The 24,423-nt window shown below is 40.0% G+C and overlaps 1 protein-coding gene across 1 annotated transcript in view; it reads left to right on the top strand.

Moving 5' to 3' along the window:
* Positions 1 to 24,423, top strand: part of IMPG1 (interphotoreceptor matrix proteoglycan 1) — a 103,919-nt gene that overhangs the window by 62,660 nt on the left and 16,836 nt on the right. Inside the window, exons 7-8 of the mRNA XM_044291123.1 lie at positions 8,267 to 8,325; positions 23,785 to 23,805. Of these exons, the coding sequence (XP_044147058.1) occupies positions 8,267 to 8,325; positions 23,785 to 23,805 (80 nt within the window). The remainder of the gene's footprint in view (positions 1 to 8,266; positions 8,326 to 23,784; positions 23,806 to 24,423) is intronic.

The following is a 24,423-nucleotide window of genomic DNA, read 5'->3' as shown; positions in this document are numbered from 1 at the left end:
AAATTTTGACCTGGACACTGGGGCATCAACGACCCTTGGTCATGAAAGGGTTAAATATTAGAAATAAGGGTCTGTCTATGACATTAATTCTCTTAGGATACAGGGATATATGCCATCTGGATCCAGTGATTTGGCTATGTTAATTTCTTCAAGACGCTGCTGCACTTCTTACTGGGTCAGACATGCCACTTTTAATGGGAAGTTTACTTTTACACAGTGGAGAAAAAAATATTTAATAGATTCACTTTCTCCTCATCAACTCCACCCAACTCTGTAAAGGGCCAACTCCACCCTCATCGCTCTGTAAAGGGCCAACATTTTCTGGTTTAAACCTTTTACCATTATATAATTGAAGAACATTTTAGGGTTAGTTTTACTCTCTTTGGAAATGAGCCTCTCTTCCTTCTTTATTGACTTCATTACATTTCTATTTATCCACATTTTTTTTTTGTTCCTCACCCTTTTATTCCCATAAGGTATGAACCTCTCACAGTTAGAGTTTAGTATGGCTTTTAAAAATATCCAATTTTGTGGCAGCATTTTTATTTTTAAAGACATTCTACCAGTTAATGAGGCTAATGATCGCTATTAGCTGGTCAAATTTAGCTTTTTGGAAGCTTGTCGTTTTTGTGCCGCGCAGAAGAAACGCTCTTTTAAACGACAACTGGAAAGTTATTACTTTATGGTCATTATTTCCGAGGTGTCCCCCAACCTGCACATCTGTTGTTCTGACAGGTCTATTGGTTAATACTAAGTCTAGTATGGCCATCCCTCTAGTAGGATGCTAAACCAGTTGGGAAAGGTAATTGTCTTTGGTTAATGCCAAGAACCTCTTTCCTTTATGAGATCCACAGGTTTCAGTTTCCCAGTCTATAGCTAGGCAGCTAAAGTCCTCCATGATAGCAACCTCATTAATTTTTGCTGCTTCATCTATTTCCCTTTGTAGTAGATTCTCTATGGAATCTGGTATATTAGGTGGCTTATAAAAAACTCCTATAAATATTTTATTATTGTCTTAGCCTCCACATATTTCTACCCACAATGACTCAACATGTTCATTTCCCTTATTTATATCTTACCAAAGCATGGGGTTTAGACAGGACCTTGCCCTGATCTTGAGACCTAAGTCCCTTATTTTTATTTTTAAGAACTCCCCACCTAACTCTAATTTTGTCATTGGTTTCAATGTGTAACCATGACTACTGGATCTTCGCCAGCCCCTCCCAGTAGTCTTTCAACCTGATCTATGATATATCGAACTCCAGCACCAGGAATACAACACACTGTTCAATGATCCTGTTTTTTTGTGACAGATTGCATTATCTGTACCCATAATGATTGAGTCTCCCACTATCAGTACCTTTTTGGCCCATCCTGCACTCCTGGTCCCCTTCTTACTGGAGCTGACATTCCCCAGGCTGGCAGAGGTGTTTTGTTTTTTTTCCCTCTACATTCAAAGGCTTGAATAAAGAGAAGACCACTGCATTGATTAGTGTAATTTGTGGCGGTCTACTTGAATCACTACAGGGGACTTTTTCTGGTCGCAGTAAATGGTCTGAATGAAAAAATTAAACAAGACTGTTTGCCATACTAAAAGTCTAACTAAAGAGGGTATTAAAGAGCTAGGACTGAATAGTACAATAGAATTATTAAAGGTTTTTCAGGAATTTTTAAGTTTTTATTAATGCCCTGTAGGGCGTATAACTTAATGAAAGAGTCATATTCATGTGCTGGCCGTTTCTCCACTCCTGTGCCCTGGGTCACATTAGGCCATATTCTTTTCCCTGGCTTGTTTACGTCCAATGGTACACATGACCCTATTCATGCCATGGCTGGAATTAAACAAGCCAGGGACCAGAATATGACCAAACTGGAGCCAAGGTGCAGGACCAGAGCAGTGGGCAACAAATGGATATGACTCTTTCATTAATTCATACACACGGTGGGTCACAACTGAAAACAGGAGAATTACTGGAAAACTCCTGCTGTTTCATAAGCCAAACTAAGGCTGCTGCCACATTAGGTCTTTCACTCTCCTTTGTTTTTTCTAATAAAGAAGTCTACGGAAAAACATGTGAATGTTTTCATACCCATAGAATGCTTCTTTAAAAAAAAAAAAAAAAAAAAGAGCTAAGTACCAAAAGATGCTAACAAACTGTCTCAGGGTCTCCTCACACACAGCTTTGTTCACGGAGTGTTTTTGTTTTTAAAATAAATAAATAAATAAATAAAAAGCCTGACTAGTGTGCTCTTTTACACCTGGCATTCTTAATGACTTTTTTTTTTTGCATTCATTTTTTTACAAGAAAGTGCTTGCCCCTGATGATGTCACTTCCTCTGCAGAGCTGTATAGGAAAAAAGCACTGAGTTTATAAAATCCACAAAAAATGTGCATCAGATGTAGACAAAAACCTTGGTTATGTGTATGAGCCGTAAGGTAGAGCTTGCTAGGTATGGGGGCTTGCACTGAAAGGTGAGACCCGTGTTTTATGGTATATACACACATCGTGGTTAGTTTAAAGCCACATCTGAATAAAGGCATGGGGTTCTGCAGTAGTTCTTCATGTGGTTGTGGCTTTTATAGGTGAGACACATTTTTTTAAACACGTTTATGTATTGCATTGAATCTTGCAGCAAAACCGCATGCATTTTTTTCTAAGGAGCTTTTGATGCAGTTTTAAACTTCTTAATCCAAATATACCTTTAGATGTTACTGAAAGAGAAGAGGGCTCAGACATATTGCTGTACAATGGTCAGACTAGACTTTATGATTTATCATCATGGTGACCTGACTCAAGCAGTGACTAGCTGAATTAGCATTGCCTGGCATCTTTGGAGTGTTAACCAGGATTATTTATTATGTTTACCTTTTTGGGGGGAAGGATGGGAAAGAACATCAATTTTGCAATAGCATTTTGTGTTTTAAATTGACCCATTGACTGTGTGGGATAAATAACGTTACCTTTATTTTCTAACAATGCCGGTGATATACAGTACAGACCAAAAGTTTGGACACACCTTCTCATTCAAAGAGTTTTCTTTATTTTCATGACTATGAAAATTGTAGATTCACACTGAAGGCATCAAAACTATGAATTAACACATGTGGAATTATATACATAACAAAAAAGTGTGAAACAACTGAAAATATGTCATATTCTAGGTTCTTCAAAGTAGCCACCTTTTGCTTTGATTACTGCTTTGCACACTCTTGGCATTCTCTTGATGAGCTTCAAGAGGTAGTCACCTGAAATGGTTTTCACTTCACAGGTGTGCCCTGTCAGGTTTAATAAGTGGGATTTCTTGCCTTATAAATGGGGTTGGGACCATCAGTTGCGTTGTGGAGAAGTCAGGTGGATACACAGCTGATAGTCCTACTGAATAGACTGTTAGAATTTGTATTATGGCAAGAAAAAAGCAGCTAAGTAAAGAAAAACGAGTGGCCATCATTACTTTAAGAAATGAAGGTCAGTCAGTCCGAAAAATTGGGAAAACTTTGAAAGTGTCCCCAAGTGCAGTCACAAAAACCATCAAGCGCTACAAAGAAACTGGCTCACATGCGGACCGCCCCAGGAAAGGAAGACCAAGAGTCACCACTGCTGCAGAGGATAAGTTCATCCGAGTCACCAGCCTCACAGCTTAACAGGTTAACAGCAGCTCAGCTTAGAGACCAGGTCAATGCCACACAGAGTTCTAGCAGCAGACACATCTCTAGAACAACTGTTAAGAGGAGACTGTGTGAATCAGGCCTTCATGGTAGAATATCTGCTAGGAAACCACTGCTAAGGACAGGCAACAAGCAGAAGAGACTTGTTTGGGCTAAAGAACACAAGGAATGGACATTAGACCAGTGGAAATATGTGCTTTGGTCTGATGAGTCCAAATTTGAGATCTTTGGTTCCAACCACCGTGTCTTTGTGCGACGCAGAAAAGGTGAACGGATGGACTCTACATGCCTGGTTCCCACCGTGAAGCATGGAGGAGGAGGTGTGATGGTGTGGGGGTGCTTTGCTGGTGACACTGTTGGGGATTTATTCAAAATTGAAGGCATACTGAATCAGCATGGCTACCACAGCATCTTGCAGCGGCATGCTATTCCATCCGGTTTGCGTTTAGTTGGACCATCATTTATTTTTCAACAGGACAATGACCCCAAACACACCTCCAGGCTGTGTAAGGGCTATTTGACCATGAAGGAGAGTGATGGGTGCTGTCACCGGACCTGAACCCAATCGAGATGGTGTGGGGTGAGCTGGACCGCAGAGTGAAGGCAAAAGGGCCAACAAGTGCTAAGCATCTCTGGGAACTCCTTCAAGACTGTTGGAAGACCATTTCAGGTGACTACCTCTTGGAGCTCATCAAGAGAATGCCAAGAGTGTGCAAAGCAGTAATCAAAGCAAAGGGTGGCTACTTTGAAGAACCTAGAATATGACATATTTTCCGTTGTTTCACACTTTTTTGTTATGTATATAATTCCACATGTGTTAATTCATAGTTTTGATGCCTTCAGTGTGAATCTACAATTTTCATAGTCATGAAAATAAAGAAAACTCTTTGAATGAGAAGGTGTGTCCAAACTTTTGGTCTGTACTGTATATTTTTGCGTCACAATATTCTGAGTGCCCTAACTTTAAAATTTTCTGTCAATGTGTGTTAATTTTTCTGGTTAAATAATGTGATAAAGTTATAGTTAAAAGTAATATTACAGTAAAGCAATACTTGCTACAAACACACAAAGGAGAAAAAATACGCATTTTATAATTCAGAAATGCCCCTTTGCATGCACATATTGCCATATAACAGCAACTTTTGCTGTTGGTATTGATACTTATATTATTCAACTTGTTCTCAGTCGGTACTTGCCAGAAGGAAAACCTATGCTAGTATTTCAGTATCTCTACGACTTGTTACACCTCGTAAGAAAGTAAAGTTGAATTTGCATAAATAATATAGCTTAATATAAATTATTTATGTAAATGTAAATATTTACTGGAGCCTACTTGTTAACTTTCAGTTATTTTAATGACAAGCTACTGTAGTTCATTAGCAGGCATCTGCTGGAAAAGTATTTGCATATTAGAGAGAAGTATTTGGACTAAAGAGGATATTTTTCATTACAATTTGCTTATATAGTAATTCTCCTGGGTAACAAGTTGCATGTGAAGCTGCAAAACTATAAATCTTAAATTTGGCTCAAGCCATACCAAAAAGTTTATTGAAGAGTATCTGTCATGGAGGTCAAAAGCATGCTGCATGCACCTTCTTAGCTCAGAAGCACCTGTTCACTGCAGGGGAAATGCATAACCAGGTGATAACTAGTGTTGAGTGCGAATATTCAAATCGCTAATTTTAATCGCGAATATCGCCACTTCAAGAATTCACGAATATTTAGAATATAGTGCTATATATTCGTATTCTCAAATAGTCTTGAATATTCTAATCGCGAATTTATCACATTTCCGATTTTCGCAATCAAGTAAACAATGACTGTATATCATGAATTCTTGAATTTATAGCGAATATTCGGCCAAAAATTTGTGAAATATCGCGAATTCGAATATTGCATATGCCCCTCATAACTAGTGATAACTGAGTGTCAGGGATTTCACAAGCCATGAATTTTTCAGCTGTCAGGGCATCTTGAACCAAGCCCTTAAAAAAAAAAAAAAAAACACATTGACCCCTATAACGGCAAAAACAGCTCCAGTGCCCCCATGAGATAAGGCCATAGTTCAGGTATAAGAGTCTACCACAGCACCCAATAACCATTTAGCTGCTGCTTATAAGTGGAAATAATGTGAATACTGTCTAATTATTTGTAGTTAGTGTAAAGTTCACATTTAAAGGGGTTATCCTACAAAAATGTTTCTTATGCAATGAACAGTGCATTTTAATTAAAGCATTACTGTAATATACTCAATTGAAATATTGTTCAATTTTTATGTACATTACATGTTCCTCTTTGGTAGCGCGACCTGCTGATTATCCTTCTGGTCTACCTCTTGCATTCACTGATGGACTTACATGCTCAGTAGCTTTCTTACCAGTGCTGATATTGTGATCTAATAGGTGGACTAGCCCAGACTCCTTTCATTCATTCTAAATTCATAGAAATATATAGCTATATATCTCCCTGGACAGTAGGGAAAGATATTATGGCTGCATTAAGTTACAGTGTAGGAAGGGGTTAAAAGGGTTTTCCAAGACTTATATATTGATGACCTATCCTCTGGATAGGTCATCAGTATCTGATTGGTGGGGGTCCAACACCCGGAATCCCACCGATCAGCTGTTTGAGAAGGTTCTGGCGCTCCAGTGAGTGCTGTGGCGTTCTCCTTGCTCACCAAGCACAGTGCCTTACATTGTACAATGGCTGTGCTTGTTATGGCAGCTCAGCCCTATTCACTTGAATGGAACTGAGCTGCCTTTAGGCCATGTGATTAGTGAACATTTCATCAGTGGTCTAGGACTCCCCTGCATAACGGAAACGGAACAGATCCATTTTGCAGCCCATAGACTTCTATTATGACGGAATGAATAACAGAATGCCTCTAAAGGCATTCCATTATGCATTCCGTCATAGAATTGCGTTATGGTCCGTGGTAATGGAATCCATAACGCAATTCACTTTTTACCAGTAAACAAAGTGTGAACGAATTTCTAAATATGAAATTCGCTTATCTCTAGTTCTCACATTGCTAAAAATATGCTTTAATATACGAAAATGAGTCTCTAGGAACAATGGGGACATTGCTGTTACTCCTAAAGCTCATCTCCCTCTGCCGCACCCCTGCGCTTTGACTTTAGGAGAAGTAAGGACCAGATGTGATCACGTTTATACTGCCTGGTCCTTTCAATTAAAGTGCAGAAGGCATGGCAGTTGCAGAGAGAGCTAACCTTCTAGGAGTAATGGCAATGCCCCTGTTTCTCCTAGGGGCTCATTATTTCATATGTACAAATCTCCTTACAAATGCCCCTTAAAGGAGTTCAGGTTTCATAATAAATATTTTATCTGCTCAGAATACCCCAAAACTTTGTATTATTGCCCCATATACCTGTTTTTCATATCAGCAATTTCCTTCCCCTTTTTGTATTATTTCTAGGCTGCATGTTTACATTCAGGATTTCCTTCATCTCGTTCCTGCTAGGTTTTCCAACCAAACACAGCATGCTTTACTTAGTAATTTTTCTCAGGGCTTGTTCCACTGGCCACACTGGTCTCTCTGCAATAGTCATGCCTCTACACCTCCCCTCTCCATGTTAGCTAAGTGGATCAAGCCTTATGAAACATTACAGAGCAAAGCATGTTGGGTTTGGTTAGAAAGCCCTCATATAGTTAGATATGGTTAGAAAGGAGGTAGGTGAAAATAGGAAGTCCTGCATGTAAACATCCTGAGCGTAGGGTTGTGATGGCTAACCTCCAGCACTCCTGCTGTGGTAAACATACAATTCCCAAGATGCACACTTGCTTGGCTGTTCTCAGAACTCCAAATAAATGAATGGAGTATGCTGGGCATTATACTTAGTTTCACCACAGCTGGTGTGCTGGAGGTTAGCCATCACTGGCATAGGGGCAGGAAAGTGCTGACATGAAAAAACAGGCATACAGAGTACTTTGGGCAAAGAAAAAAGGCATTATTAAAACAAAGAACCCCTTTAATGGCCAGTGGAAACCATTTTACCTTCATGCTTAAAGCATAGCAAACAGTGGGTGACAATTTGTCACCTTGTTCAGTACATTTGCATGACCTCTAATTGGTAGCTACGTAACTATTTATAGCAATGCTAGCCAGCCCCCCCAAAACGTGTAAAAAAGCTAATACAAGTCTCTTATACTTTACCAATTTGAGCATTTTGCTAAGCTGTACATATACAATGTGGAACAAGGCACAATTATTTATTTCTTTAGAAGCATGGAAATCAAGGACCACAATAGACATACTGGCCCACTTACTCAGGTCAATACCCATCTCTATAATGTGCTGTCATGACTCTTTATCCTGGCCCTGTCTCACATTTTATTGATTGCCTGGTGCTCTGTATTACTTAGTTTAAATCATGACTAGATGGACAGCGCATCAAATATGAGATGGTTCTTGAGCTGAAGCAAAATCTGATAAACTATCACACTTTCAAGTAATGGAAAAAAATGGAACATTAATAAAATATATAAAGTGCTGATGTGTGAACTAAACCTTTTCTCTGGTCTTGATGCTTCTCTCCTGATACTAGTTTATTAAAGAAATATATTTGTTTCTTACAATAGATGCAAAAGGTGTTTGAAAATCTTCCAGGGTTTAAGGAAATACAGGTTCTACGCTTTAGGTAAGTGAAATATTTATATTTTAATATATATATATATATATATATATATATACATATATATACCTACTGTATTTTTAGATTAATAAAAAAGGCTGTGTGGAATTACAAAAAGTACAACTGAATTAGCATTTCATTACCATAAATACCCCATACAGTGTAAGCTTTCATGGACAAGAGTCGTTTGTTGTTCTGTAGCTGTATTTTGATCAAGATTGACATTAGAAGAGTAAACTTTTGTTCCAAGCGAGCCCTGAGAATGGGGCTTTCAGCAGCGTGACAGTGGCGAAGAAACACAGTCTGTTTCACTGCCAGCTACAGTACTTGGGGCCATTGCTATTTGACCACAGAACTCTCACCTTTCTGCCTCTCTGACTCTCACTTTCATCAGCGTAGTATAAAAAGAGCTAATTTCGGTTAGGTCGAGATAGGCAACCAGTAGAAACCATACTCTTAACCTCATTTACTGTCACTAGAGATTTAAACAATAACTTTACTTTCCTTGACAACCAGTGACAGTAAAAGGGCTGTCCCACAAATAAAATATTCTACAGTTTTCAAACCAGCACATGGATCTGAATGCTTTTGTAACGACATGTAATTAAAAATTTTGCACAGCCACTGAAAATGTATCTGTATAGTGCCATCTGCTGTTTGCTTTTTTCTCATTTCTTTGTCCAGCTCACTGAGAAGGCCGCACATGCTCAGTTTAATCCTTCAATTGCCCCCTGAGCTGTGATAAGGAGAGAGCTATAGCAGAATGGACACGCCTCCTTAACTGCAGCAGATAAGACACTCCCCTGAGCTGTCAGCTTGATATAAATCTAGCACAGCAATGAATGGGTAGATCTCTATATTCATGTGAGGAACAGGGCTGGTTCTAGCTTTGTTATAAAGAGATTGTTACGTACTATATGATGTCTGATTTTTATTTTTTACATTAGTCAAGTGAATACCCCTTTAACACTAACTCTGTTACCATCAGGACACCCAAAATTGTTAGCATTAATCCCTGCACTACCCTAGACCATAAAAGATGCCTTTGTTACTCCTTTCTCTACACTAGACCATCACAGATTAAATTATTAACCCATCTACTGTTCTACACTATCATTTAAGGTACCATTACTTCCCTTTACCAATATAGACATCCATAAGACATCCATGAAGACATATACTTCCCTACACTAACAGGTATTTAGTAACATTTTTATCTGGACTAGATGAACATGGATTTTTTTCATTTATCTTTTTACAAGTTTACATTCAAATTAAACCTAAGATTGGCATTAGCCTATATCCACATCTGTATTGGAGGCTCCATTCTGGGCCTCCATTACAGAATTCTTTAAAAACAGTGGAAAGAAAAGTCATGCATGCAGGACTTTTTTCTCTGCTAAAAAACATTCTTCAGAACAGAAACCTATGTTAGTCTGCATTCCTGTCAATTATTACTCTGAAAATATGAAATAACAGTATCATTTTAAAGAGGTTAACTCATCTGGATAACTCCTTCTTAAAGTGTGCCATTGTTGTCCTAGCAATTAACTGATCGCCACAAGTCGAGCTTGGTTTACTTTTTAGGAACAAGCAGTAATCAGCAGGGAAAGCTCAACTTTTTCCAGGTTTAACTTGATGTTTTAAAGCTTGCATCATGTTCTTTGACAACATGTGTCCAGTTCAAAAATATAACAGACCTGCACTAGGGTAAAAACTGGCACTTGGGCAGGAAATACATAAACCAGTATATCTCCCAGTATACCAGCAATCTGGTACTAATTTGTTACTCAGTATTCTCCATACCAGTAGCAGGTCCAGCAGCCACTGCCCATTACAGTTTGCTAGGCAACCTTTCTATTGCAAAAATGACTTCTGCTGTCAGCCATAGCCCTAGTAGTGATTTGTGGATCTTCTCTCTGCTGCCAGTTGCACTGAGTAATTAAGACAACTAACACTCCATGATAATGTTTGTCATCATGCCATAGTCAAAAGGAACTCTGGCCCTAACACTTCACCTTCAAATTAAGGTACATCCTTTGGCTTTCAGATTGGTATGTTGACTCTGATTCTGACCCTGGCCTTGGCTTCATTAGTAGATTCTGCCTCTGTCTTCCTCTTGGTACCTGTTGTCCTACTTCTAACTTTGACCTATCATGTCCAGATTCTGACCAGTCTTCTGGTGATTATTGGTTATATTCCTGATTACTCTACTTCTTCTTCAGTGCACCTTCTGCCAAATGTTTACTATTCAGGGTACAATGACCTTGGAACATGACTTGAAAATGTCATACTTCCTTGAGTGGTGTACGGGTAAAAAGGAGAGATTTATTAAAATCTCCCTATACTTTATATATATATATATATATATATATATATAGTAAATATGCAGATGGAAAGCAGAGCATTTCCATCTGGAACTATTATCTTTTAAATGTTGACGTGACCCAGTCGCTTATCAACTCTAGAGTCACTCAGAATACACATTTTTTTTATAGTCCTTACAGATCCACCACAATGTTTTTATAGTATATCAGCTACACAACCAAATGCATGTTATACCAGTAAGTGTCTATCTTTTACTGAGAATGAAGCAAAGGCTTTACACGCAAGGTCGGGGTTCATCTATGGTAACCTGGTATGGTAATTTAATTGAAAGCATGTGTACATTTCCATTTTCAACATATAACACTGCATAATCTACATGATAAGGTTCAGTCAATTTGCTCTACTTAACTTGTACAAATCATAAGCTGTATTTTAGTCCACAGCTTCATTCATAATTTTGATGGCTGCTATAGCAACAAGTCAACAGTGTGTTGACAAAAACACCCTTAAAAGATTAGCTAAGCCTGTACAATATGCTCTGCTGCATATCACAAAGAAAAATACCACAATCTTGGATACAAGGTTAAAGGTAATGGGTAATCAGAAAATGACCTATTGTTCAAGTCACATTTTATGTTATGTTAAACATAGTTTTTTTCATAATTTTTGTTCATTTAAAAAAAATTATGCCACTATATTTTCAAAAGCAAATCATAAAAATCATAAAAGTTTTCAAACTGACCACAAAGCGATTTTCCACTACATACAATGTTTAAAATGAAAATATACTTAGTCTCTCTTGGTACTGCATTAAAATGTCTCTGTGCCCTAAAAAGCCAAAAAACAATGGCCAAAGTATTAAACGAAAAAAATAAGTAAGAATTTGACCTTCTAAAAGGTGAAATATTGCTTTAAACGTTTGCACATTAAAAAGGCATACAAGAGTTAAGGACCAGTATTGAGCGAACCCAAACTGTAAAGTTTGGGTCCGTACCAAACTTTGCGAGTTTGAGTACCTGGACCGGAACTTTGCTGGAAAAGTTTGGGTTCATGTTTGGTGTTTTGGGCATTTAAAAAGCTTGTTGAACGGCTGCAGGGCAGCCAATCAATAAGCTTTTAAGCTGTAGGCGCTTAGAAGCCATCACAGCCATGCCTACTAATGGCATGGCTGTGATTGGCCGGTGCATCATGTGACCCAGCTTCTATAAAAGCTGAATCACGTGTAGCACCGCCCATCAGCTCTGATTATTGCAGGGACAGGAAGCAGGCAGCTGAACTGGGGGAGAGAGTTAGAAATCTGGCTATTTGTTTTGTAGGTGACCTACAGTATAAAGATTTTTTGTGGGTGCAATACACCAGCTTTGCACCCCTGAAACAGAAATAAAATACTAAATCTGGCTGTTAATTCTGTGGGTGACCTATAGCGATTTTTTTGTGGGGGCAATCCACCATCTTTGTACCCCGGACACAAAAACATAATAGTTAATCCGTCTGTTAGATTGGTGGGTGACATATTCCCATTCTTGTTGTGAGGTACACCTGCATTGCATGCCTGACAGGGAAATAAATATAGTTAATTTGTCTGTTAGTTCGGTGGGTGACATATACCCAATTTTTGTGTGAGGTACACGTGCATTGCACACGTGACAGTAAATTGATATAGTTAATTTGTCTGTTAGTTCGGTGGGTGAAATATACACAATTTTTGTGTGAGGTACACTTGCATTGCGTACGTGACAGTATAATTGATATAGTTAATTCATCTGTTAGTTTGGTGGGTGAAATATACCACATTTTTGTGTGAGGTACACCTGCATTGCATACGTGACAGTAGAATTGATATAATTAATTCGGCTGTTAGTTCGGTGGGTGAAATATACCCAATTTTTGTGCAAGGTACTCCTGCATTGCATACATGACAGTAAAATTGATATAGTTAATTCGTCTGTTAGTTCGGTGGGTGAAATATACCCAATTTTTGTGTGAGGTACACCTGCACTGCATACGTACGTGACAGTGAAATTGACATAGTTAATTCATCTGTTAGTTTGGTGGGTGAAATATACCCAATTTTTGCGTGAGGTACACCTGCATTGCATACGTGACAGGGGAATTAATATAGTTAATCCGTCTGTTAGTTAGGTGCGCGTCATATACCCATTTATTGCGTGAAGAACACCTGCACTGAGCATCAAATAAGGGACGTGGCCCTGGTCGTGGTGATGCTGCTGTTGGTGGAGCTCCTGTTTCAGGGTGAGGACGTGGTCGATCTGTGCCAGCTACAAGCCTAAATGATACACCTTCCTCAGGTGCAAGTAGACGACAAAAACTTCAGCGTTATTTTGTAGTCCCGATTACCGGTGTATGAATGGTGAGGCCAGAACAAGTAGATTGGGTGTCTGACAGTGCCTCCAGTTCCTTCACATTGTCCCCCACCCAGTCCCCAGCTGAAAGCACAGAGTTAGCACCTGCAGCCCATGGGCATCTGTCTTTCACCTCACCCCCTTGCAAATCAGCCAAGCAGTCTGAGCCCCAAGTCATGCAGCTGTCTCTTATGCTTTATGATTATGTTGTTAGGGGGGGTTTCCGTGGGCCATCCACCTAGCCCTGCCATAGCAGTGGAAGAGAATGAGTGCACCGATGCCCAACCACTTATGTTTCAGGATGTGGACATGGGAGGACCACCGTAGCATGTCTCTGATGATGACGAAATACAGGTGCCAACTGCTGCAGCTTTCTGCAGTGTGCAGACCGGCAAGGGGGACAGGGGTGAAAAGTGGGTGGAAGATGATTTGGAGGATGATGAGGTCCTAGACCCCACAGGAAATCAAGGTCATGCGAGTAACGTGTGCAGTTCGGAAGAAGAGGTGGTGGTCACACAGTGCCAGCCGCACAACAAAAGAGGGAGCAGGGTGCAAAAGCAGAGTGGCCGTCCCCCAGCCAGTACGCCTCCTACTGCCCACCACACCCAGGGACTGAGCACACCAAAGCCGGCTCCAAGGAGTTCTCTGGCGTGGCAGTTCTTCAGACAATGTGCTGACGACATGACGCAAGTGGTTTGCACGCTGTGCAATCAGAGCCTGAAGCGAGGCATAAATGTTCTAAACCTGAGCACCACCTGCATGACCAGGCATCTAAATGCAAAGCATGAGCTACAGTGGAGTAACACCTCAAAAACCACGAAAGCTCCCAGGCTCCTCCTGCTCCCTCTTCTGCTGGAGTCTCTGCCTCTTCCTCTCCCTCTGGAGTGACAGTGGCACCTGCCGCCCAGCAAACTGAGGATGTGGCAGCAACGCCACCACCTCCGTCACCATCACCAAGCATCTCCACACTGTCTCATGGAAGCGTTCAGCTGTCCATCTTCCAAACACTGGAGAGAAGAGGAAGTACCCCCCTACCCACCCGCGATCCCTGGCCCTGAATGCTAGCATTTCAAAATTCCTGGCCTTTGAAATGCTGTCATTCCATCTGGTGGAGACTGAGAATTAAAAACCTTATGGCGGTGGCTGTCCCACAGTACATGGTTCCCAGGCACTACTACTTTTCCAGGCGAGCCATCCCTGCCCTGTACAACCAAGTGGTGGACAAAATTAGGTGTGCACTGCACAACTTCCTTTTGTGGCAAGGTCCACATAGTCACCGACATTATATCTCCCTAACTGTACACTGGGTAAATGCAGTGGCAGCTGGCCCTGAGGCGGATAGCGGTTTGGCACATGTCCTTCCACCACCGAAGATTGCAGGATATTTCCCTTTGCCTTCTCCTCCTACTCAACTTCCTCCTCTACCACCTCCTCATCCGGTCAGCGTAACACCTTCACCACCAACTTCAGTATAGCCAGGGGAAAACGACAGCAGGCAGTTTTGAAACTCATATGTTTGGGGGGAAAAACCCACACCACGTAGGAGCTGTGGATGGGCATGAAAACAACAGACCGATGAGTGGTTGGTGCCACTGAGCCTCAAGCCCGGCCTGGTGGTGTGCAATAACGTGCGAAATCTCGTAGCAACTCTGGGCCTAGCCGGTTTGATGCACATCACTTGCATGGTGCATGTGCTGAATTTGGTGGTGCAGAGGTTCCTGAAAAATTACCCCGATATGTCAGAGCTGCTGCAGAAAGAAGGGGCTATCTCTGCGTGCTTTCGGCGGTCTCACCCTGCTGCTGCTCGCCCGTCTGCGCTGCAGCGTAACTTCGGCCTTCCAGCTGAGCACCTCATTTGACGTACCCACAAGGTGGAACTCCACCTTGCACATGCTGGAGAGACTGTGTGAGCAGCAGCAGGCAATAATAGAGTTTCAGCTACAGCACGCACGGGTGAGTCGCTCTGCAGAACAGCACCACTTCACTACCAACGAGTGGGCCTCCATGCGAAACGTGTGTGCCGCGTCGCGCTGTTTCGAGTACTCCACCAACATGGCCAGTACCGATAATGTCGTCCTCAGCATTACTATCCCACTTCTATGTCTCTTGAAAAAACACTTTGGGCGACGATGGAAGAGGATGTGGCACAGGAGGATCATTTCCATGGTTATCAGGCCAGTCATTCACAAGTGGCTCGAAGGGTGGCTTCCTGCACCAACAGAGGCCAGGTACACAACTGTCCAGCCAAGGCACAGTTCTGTAGGAGGAGGAGGAGGATGAGGAGGAGTAACCATGTTCACAGCAGGGTGGCACCCAAAGCAGCTCATGGGGATCACTGGAGCATGGCTGGGGGGAAACGGAGGACACAGATGATACACCTCCCACAGAGGACAGCTTGTCGTTGCCTCTGGGAAGCCTGGCACACATGAGCGACTACATACTTAAGTGCTTGCGCAACGATCGCCGAGTTGCCCACATTCTAACCAGTGCTTATTACTGGGTGGCCACCCTGGATCCCCACTACAAGAACAACGTGCCATCCTTATTTCCATCACTGGAGCGTGATAGAAAGATGCGCGAGTACATGCGCACACCGGTAGACGCGCTACTGATGGCATTCCCACCTGACAGCAGGGAAGCAGAAGTCGAAGGCAGAGGAGGAGGAAGTCGCCAACGTAGCTGGGGCACTGCCAGCACCTCAGAAGGGAGGGTTAGCATGGCCGAAATGTGGAAAAGCGTTGTCAGCACGTCAAAACAACCAGCACCACCAGCTGATGTGGAACATCTTAGCAGGAGGCAGCATTTCAGCAACATGGTGGAACAGTACGTGTGCACATGCCTACATGTACTGACTGATGGGTCTGCCCCATTCAACTTCTGGGTCTCCAAATTGGGCACATGGCCTGAGCTTGCCCTTTACGCCTTGGAGGCGCTGGCCTGCCCTGCAGCCAGTGTATTGTCCGAACGTGTGTTTAGCACGGCAGGGGGGGTGATCACAGATATTTTTCACATCAAGGACCCTTTTGGACCCGGGAGATTGATTATTATTCAATTCAGTAGCCAAAGGCTAGATAGTTCCTTTTTGTGGTCAATATTAAAACAACATGACATTTATTTCATTTTATTTAAAAAAAAAAAAAAGTCAAAAGGAAAGAGAATCAATATTTAAAATTATATACGGCTGGACTCTGTGACTGGGTAACCTAACTTGATCCTTGTCACTCTCCAATTGGAGTACTATATTTACTTGTGTGGGGATAACTATGGGGATATTGCTGCATATCCCCTTGGTTACAATGTAAATGCTACCTAGTTTGGATTCACTGCCGTGGCAACGATTTCCCGCCTATATGTTATCTATCAGTGTTAGGGGATCAGTAGAGTATTCCAGGATTTCTCACATTTCTAGCTAGATACCCCTTTCCTTTGTTTCTTTGCAGAGCTGTTAGCTGGTTACTACGATCCTATCCTAGAGTTGTTACTATCCTCGCTGCCCTTCCCCTATGAGTACGTTTCGCTGTCGCCTAAGTATGCATGCTGTATGCCTGCAGTGCGCACAGCTACTACCACATCAGATTTCATGGCAAGGTAAAGATTTTAAGTGATCTGCAGCATGCCTCATGTCATAGATTCCTCTGTTTGTAGTAAGAGGAGAGAGGTGTGAATTTTAAAGTGTTAGTAAAAAGAGAAAGCATTTGCTTATATGAGTAACTCGAGGTCCTTGTAAGATTTATATCTTCACAAACGACTGCAATGTCTACTATATTTATCATCCATTGTGGGGGCAGACAACTGCTGACCTGCGTCTCCTATTCCCAACATAGATTCACTGCATTTTACTGCTGCCAACACTAGATAAAGCTCAGTGCTTACAGATTTTACAGCTTCCATTGAGTGCATTGGTAACTGTATAAATTCCTATGCAATTGTCTCAACCTTGTCGTTGCTGCTGTTGGCTGGTTTTGTAATAAATTATGTGAAATAAAGCAGAGCATTTAGAGCTGTATGGGGAGATTTATCAACATATTTTATAATAAGTAAATGTCCAGAATTAGTGCCATATGTATGAAGCACCTGTTCCACTTTATCTGATGTGATAAATAGGGCAAAGTGGTTAACATAGAGTGCATTTTATTTATTAAAAAAATTCCTCTTAAAGGGAATGTGTCTTCGGAAAATGCCTATTGTTTAACAAAAACTTTTTGATGATTTTTTTAAAATAATTCTCATATCCCCATCCTGATTTGAAAAATATTGCAAAATCTTGCAATTTAATACGGGCCACTAGATATAAAATATGTCAAGATTTTCTGTTTTTTTTAAAAGTAGTCATAATTTTCATAGACACAATGGTGAGGAGGAGACTTCTATGGGAGAGTTTTCTAGGCATGCTCTGTGACCTGTGTAGAGGTCAGGAGGGAGTAGTTAAGTTATTATTAGGCCTGGTGAGCAGAGCATGATTTTAGATTGTGGAGGTTCTATGTCACCCTCACCAAATTCTGAAAAGGGGGTGTGGTGAGGGCAGGGAGGGGGCAGGGCCAGTAGGTACAACCCATATACCTTTATTTTCTGGCATGAATGAAGACAGACATCTATGACTTCAAGCGGAAGAAAATTGAAAGAAATGCTCCAGCACCGCGGTGGATGATATGAAAGTCCCGGTCTTTATTAACACCATAAAAAATCCAGGTGAGTACAGCAATCAAAGACAAGCACTGGTGGTCCCCGGTACCCCAGATCTACGCGTTTCGAACTATTGAGTTCTTAGTCATGATCCTAAGTGTCTCCCATGTTCCAAGCCTAAAATACTGCCCACCCGCCATTATCTCCTTCTAGTAAGGGAGGAGTGTAATGGAACAGGGCGGGCAGCAGAATTGGCTGGGTCCATGGGAGACACCTGTGTAAACCCAATCACATGTTACACAATAGAATATATATATTTTTTATACATCTATTAAATAATCAATTCCATGATGCATGATACACCGTGGATCTGTTATATGGATTAACCATCGAATGTATTCTGTCCGATAAAAGTGGTTCTTTCTTTCAGTTTAAAGATTGGTCCTGGTTCATACAATGCGTCTTTTGAGTGTAATGAAGAAAGTTAAATATTCCACACCAGTATAACAGATGAATAAAGAAATTAAAGGATGAACATATGGAACCAAAAGAATATGTGATATAAATGGGACAATATAATATGATAAAACATTACTCTTTTGCGCCGACTGAGATCTGGAGATGTTGTGCTTGTCTTTTGAATATTATATTTATTGATTCACAACCTGTACTGAATAGGAATACTATGCCGAGTATGTTTGGAGAGATGGCTAACAGAGGATTTTATATTAGTTAGTTATACATTGAAAGATGTTTTATTTATGTATATACTTTTCTATGTAATTTATGGAACGCTATTGGGATTTCTATTGTGTAACATGTGATTGGGTTTACACAGGTGTCTCCCATGGACCCAGCCAATTCTGCTGCCCGCCCTGTTCCATTACACTCCTCCCTTACTAGGAGGAGATAATGGCGGGTGGGCAGTATTTTAGGCTTGGAACATGGGAGACACCTAGGATCATGACTAAGAACTCAATAGTTCGAAACGCGTAGATCCGGGGTACCGGGGACCACCAGTGCTTGTCTTTGATTGCTGTACTCACCTGGATTTTTTATGGTGTTAATAAAGACCGGGACTTTCATATCATCCACCGCGGCAATTTTCTTCCGCTTACAAGGGACTGGCTTGAGTCCGCCCCGTGCACCGCTGTGCAGGACGATGAGGTGAGCTGGCTACAACCCTTTCTATATCTATGACTTCAGTCAAGCGCACTGCCTGCTGGAGGAGGTGCCAAATCTATGATGAGGCTTGCACCTTGACATAAGGTACATCCTCCGTCTGCACAGGGAAAACCAAGAGTGGCAACAAGAACACTGGCCTTGATAAATGTCCCCCAAAGTATCAATATTTGCTTTTCTATGGATCTTTTATTGAACCAATCAATTTCAAAAGATTACATAACTATAATAACATAGAAAGTAAAAGTTTAATTTAGCTATATTCTCGTCATGTTAATGGTCTGTGCAAGAGGCTGTCCATAAAATAACTACAGTAACAAGAGCTGTTAAATTATTTAGGTCATTGTAATTACAGAGCCATTTTAATGAGTTTCCAAATCAAAATGTGACCTACACCTCATAGAAAATGTTTTATGTACTTAACACCCCATGGGAAGGTAGATGTCCTGTTTCAAGGGAACATTAATATGCATGCCTGAGCAATTTGTCTCCTAGACAATAATACTGTAATTAATTAATATCTCATACCAGTATGACATCCAGTAGTACCCTCCTATAGCTTTAGAAATGAGTTTGTGGTAAACCCATAGCTTGCTTTATAATTCTCCTTCTAAAGTGTAACAGGTTTTACTGCAGCTTACAAAAAAATATGTTTTCAATCAAGACATAAAATTGGCAGCAAAGTTTGAAATTACTGTTGAATTACTTTTAGTAAAACTGTCACCATATTAGGCTTTGCTAATATATAGCCAATTGCATGTTTTGGGTTTTATCACTTCTGAAAATACAGTAGAAATGAGAAGAAGTGCACATCTCACTGATGCAAGTTTTCTTTTACTTAACTCTTGCTCACATCGTTTTTTTATGTTGCACATATTTATTACAATTTTTTTGTTGATATTTTTAATTTTCTGTGTTACTTTCTACAATTACTTCCTATATTCACAAAAGGGCATGACCACAGCTTATCTACTCCCCCTCACTGCACAATAACCTCTGGACAGGTCAGGGCATCTAGAAATCGCTCCCATAAAAGCCAATAAATAACTTATGTTCACTGTGGCCTATGGTCCAGCTCAGACAAGATGGCTGCCCCTATAATCATATACAGAAAATACAATAAAAAAATCTACAATAAGGGGAAAAAAAATAATATTAGAGGAAAATATTGTGTTTCAATTAGCAATAACAAAATATAGGTGATACAAAGGGTTACCCAGTGCCTTAGTGATCAAGCAATTTTTTCATCTTTTCACTGTCACATTTCAAGAACAATTTTTTTTATGCTTCTATCAATATAGCTTCACGAGGGCTAGTTTTTTTTTTACAGGACAAGTTGTAGTTTTTATTGGCACTAATTTGGAGTACTCATAACTTATTGATTAACTTTTTATGAACTCTTTCTGAAGGGTTTTGAAAAATAGCAATGCTTTATTCATTGGGTTACAGCTATACCAAATACATATGTTTTGTTTTTGTTTAACTACTTTTTTTTAAAAGAAAATATTTTCTATTGCCACTTCCCAAGACCCATAACTTTTTTTATTTTTCTCTTTATGGATTTGTGCGAGGGCTTGATTTTTGCAGTTGTAGTTCTCAATGGTATCATTTTGAGGTACAAAACACTTTTTGATCGCGTTTTATTTTTTAACTTGGCTTTTTAGCTTTTATTTTTACAATGCATTAGTCCCACAAGAGAACTTTGATATTTGGTCTTTTGATATCTGATATATTGTAGTACACTGTATTACTTAAATAGTATAATAAACCTACAAAGAATATAATATATTGTAGGTTTATTTGAATTTCTTGGGTGTGCTCTCATGATAGGTCTAGTTATGGAAAGGTTATACTTATATAGTATAGTGTACTATATACTGTCAGTGGGATACTGACAAACACTATCTAGCACAGCCGGATAGGCATACACTGCAGGCAGACCTGGGGGGCTTTCACTAGTTCCCCAGCTGTACTAATACATCAGAGCCCAGCAATGTAATTTGCAGCAGTGTCAATGCCTGACAGAGGGAGCTTGTTCCTTCTAAACCACTGTGGTCACTATGACTGCAGCATCTAAGGGGTTCAACTGACCAGATTGCTGCTTCTGCTGATTAGGGTCATTAGAGCAGGAGCCCAGCTGTCATATGAGATCTGGACTTCTGCTCATTGTTGCATGGAAGACCTATGCAGCGGTTAGACTAGGCCACCATAAAAAGAAAAAATTGTTTTAAGAAGCTAGTTTACAGGGAAAATATACTTATATATTATACAAAATTTTGCTCAATGATGTTACAGGACTATAACTATAAAATGGAGGCAACCACTATGTCTAGGGGAAAGAACGTTTCACCATCATCAAAGGCAAAATACAGGAAAAATTGTGCAGGGATATTAGGTTCACTATTTGGTGTCCGTGAACATGTTAAATGCTAAGGGTATGTCCACAAAGGATGGATATGCTGTGGATTTGTTACCCCAGATTTCTGTGCAAATAAAAATTCTGTGGATTTTTCACAGATTTTGCTGACCTCAAATTATGTCCTGTATGGATGTACCCTAAATGTTTCATCTATGTAATTAAAAATACATACTAAAACACGTTTTGTTTTGTTTTTTAAATCTGATTTTATTTTCTGATTGTAGATTTTATATTTTGTACATGACAGGGGACAGCTATCTTGCCCGAGCTTCTGCTGTGGTCTGATAACAGCAGTTCAGAGATACAGTATGTTTTACTACACTCATATGGACATAGGAAACTGGAGTCTGTAGGCAACTCATTGGCTTCTGTTAGAGAGCATGGCATGATCTGTGGCCTGCACAGACATTGCTGTGAAGGGGATAGGGACAAAATTGTGTTTTGTTGAAGTACGTAGCAGATTCCCATTTAAATCAGTGGACTGTTATATTGTGACAATTAGTTATATGAACACACCCTACAGAGGTTTCTTACATGGGCTGAATAAGAATTTAAAGTGAAGGTATATACAGTTAGGTCTATATATATTTAGACAAAGACAACATTTTTCTAATTTTTGTTCTATACATTACTACAATGGATTTTGAACAAAACAATTCAGATGCAGTTGAAGTTCAGACTTTATGCAAAATGATTGCATAAAAATGTGAGGAACTAAAGCATTTTTTTATTCAATCCCTTCATTTCAGGGGCTCAAAAGGTAACTGGACAAATTAAATAGTTGTAAATAAAATGTTAATTTCCAATACTCGGTCGAAAACCCTTTGTTGCCAATGACTGCCTGAAGTCTTGAACTTATGGACATCACCAGAAGCCGCGTTTCCTCTTTTTTAACGCTCTGCCAGGCCTTTCCTGCAGCGGTTTTCAGTTGCTGTTTGTTTGTGGGCCTTTCTGTCTGAAGCTTAGTCCTTAACAAGTGAATCTATTCGGCTCAGATCAGGTAACTGACTTGGCCATTCAAGAATATTACACTTCTTTGCTTTAATAAACTCCTGGGTTGCTTTGGCTTTATGTTTTGGGTCATTGTCCATCTGTATTATGAAACGCCGACCAATCATTTTAGCTGCATTTGGCTGGATTTGAGCACACAGCATGTCTCTGAAAACCCCAGAATTCATCTGGCTGCTTCTGTCCTGTGTCACATCATTAATAAACACTAGGGACCCAGTGCCACCCAGTGCCATACAGATGATGTGTTATGCTTTGGATCATGAGCTGTACCATGCCTTCACCATACTGTTTCCTTTCCATCATTCTGGTAGAGGTTGATCTTGGTTTCATCTGTCCAAAGAATGTTCTTCCAGAAGCGTGCTGTTTTTTTAAGATGTTTTTTTTTAGCAAAGTCCAATCTAGCCTTCTTATTATTGAGGCTTATGAGTGGCTTGCACCGTGCAGTGAATCTTCTGTATTTCCTTTCATGCAGTCTTCTCTTTATGGTAGATTTGGATATTGATACACCTATATCCTGGAGAGTGTTGTTTACTTGGTTGGTTGTTGTGAAGGGGTTTCTCTTCACCATGGTAATTATTCTGCGATCATCCACCACTGTTGTCTTCCGTGGGCGTCCAGGTCTTTTTGTTGAGGTCACCAGTGCTTTTTCTTTCTCAGGATGTACCAAACTGTAGATTTTGCAACTCCTAATAGTGTAGCAATTTCTCGGATGGGTTTTTTCTGTTTTCGCAGATGAAGGATGGCTTGTTTCACCTGCATGGAGAGCTCCTTTGACCGCATGTTTACTTCTCAGCAAAATCTTCAAAATGCAAGCACCACACGTCAAATCAACTCCAAGCCTTTTATGTGCTTAATTGAGAATGAAATAGTGAAGGAATTGCCCACACCTGCCCATGAAACAGCCTTTGAGTCAATTGTCTAATTACTTTTGGTCCCTTTAAAAACAGGGTGCCACATGTAAAGGAGCTGAAACTCCTAAACTCTTTATCAAATTTTAATGTGGATACCGTCCACATTAAAATTGGCTAAAGTTAAAAGTCTGGACTTTATATCCATATCCATTATATAACTATAAATTGAATATATTTTAGTAAACAGGTAATAAAAACAACATTGGTGTCAGTGTCCAAATATATCCAAATATATATGGACCTAACTGTAGTTGAACTAGAAATTGCTCTGAAAAGGATTGTTGTGTTGCACTGTATCCTGCTTAGGGTAAATGACCCATTGGTGACACCTGTTGGTAGAAGAACCAGTACCCAAGTATGTGGATGGCAACGCTGAAAGATACTGGCCAGTGGATATATATCAGTTAACCACTGGCAATTTCCATGATTCACACAGATAAAGAAATAAAGGGTATAGCTCATAATTTCAAACATACTCAGAATAAGTTAATCAAAACTAGGTATTATGAGTGACATGTGGCATTTCTATTGTAGTTATTTTAATTGCTGTATTTTCAAGAAAAGATCACCCTAAATGTATGAGATTTAAAAATCTTGTTTTCTCTTCTTTTCATGGTGGAAAATCAAGACAGAAGAAGGAAAAAGATGGGTAATTTCATTTTACATAAACTTGAAGGATGATGTAATACTAGCTATAGACTGAATGTAAATTATAAAAATGCCAATTATCTTGTATTTTTATGGGGTTGCTGCCTTTTAAGATAAGGTGTAAAATTATTTTTTCATATATTAAACACTGGATACCTGATAGTTTCTTCAATATTACAACAAATTAAATAATATATCCACCATTTTTAACTCATATACGGTAACTGTATTTTTCATGATCCCAGCATAACCATACATTTAACCATATATCTGGTTCATAACTGATTCTTCTCATTCATTCCACATTCTATCTCACTCCCACCCTTACCCAAGGATATTACCCAATGGTTAAAACTGTAGCAAACGATTGAAGTGTGTACCTCATGGTACTCGTGGGTATTCTGCATAAAGTAGTCTCTAATAAGAAATAGAGATATAAGGGTGCAGTGTGGGTTAAGAAAAAAGCTATTGTGTACTCATCTCACTGATCCCCCAACATTCTACCCTTACTGGGTCCCTGATGTTCTTTATATACTGGTCCCATTCAACACACGGGAAGTGTCAAGATGCCAACTCAGGTCAGTGTTTTCTTAAGCTGAGATGAGTATCTTTTCTCCAT

The sequence above is a fragment of the Bufo gargarizans genome, chromosome 4, assembly GCF_014858855.1.
Source record: "Bufo gargarizans isolate SCDJY-AF-19 chromosome 4, ASM1485885v1, whole genome shotgun sequence".
NCBI classification, from domain to species: Eukaryota; Metazoa; Chordata; class Amphibia; order Anura; family Bufonidae; genus Bufo; species Bufo gargarizans.
This window is presented reverse-complemented; position numbering and strand designations above follow the sequence as displayed.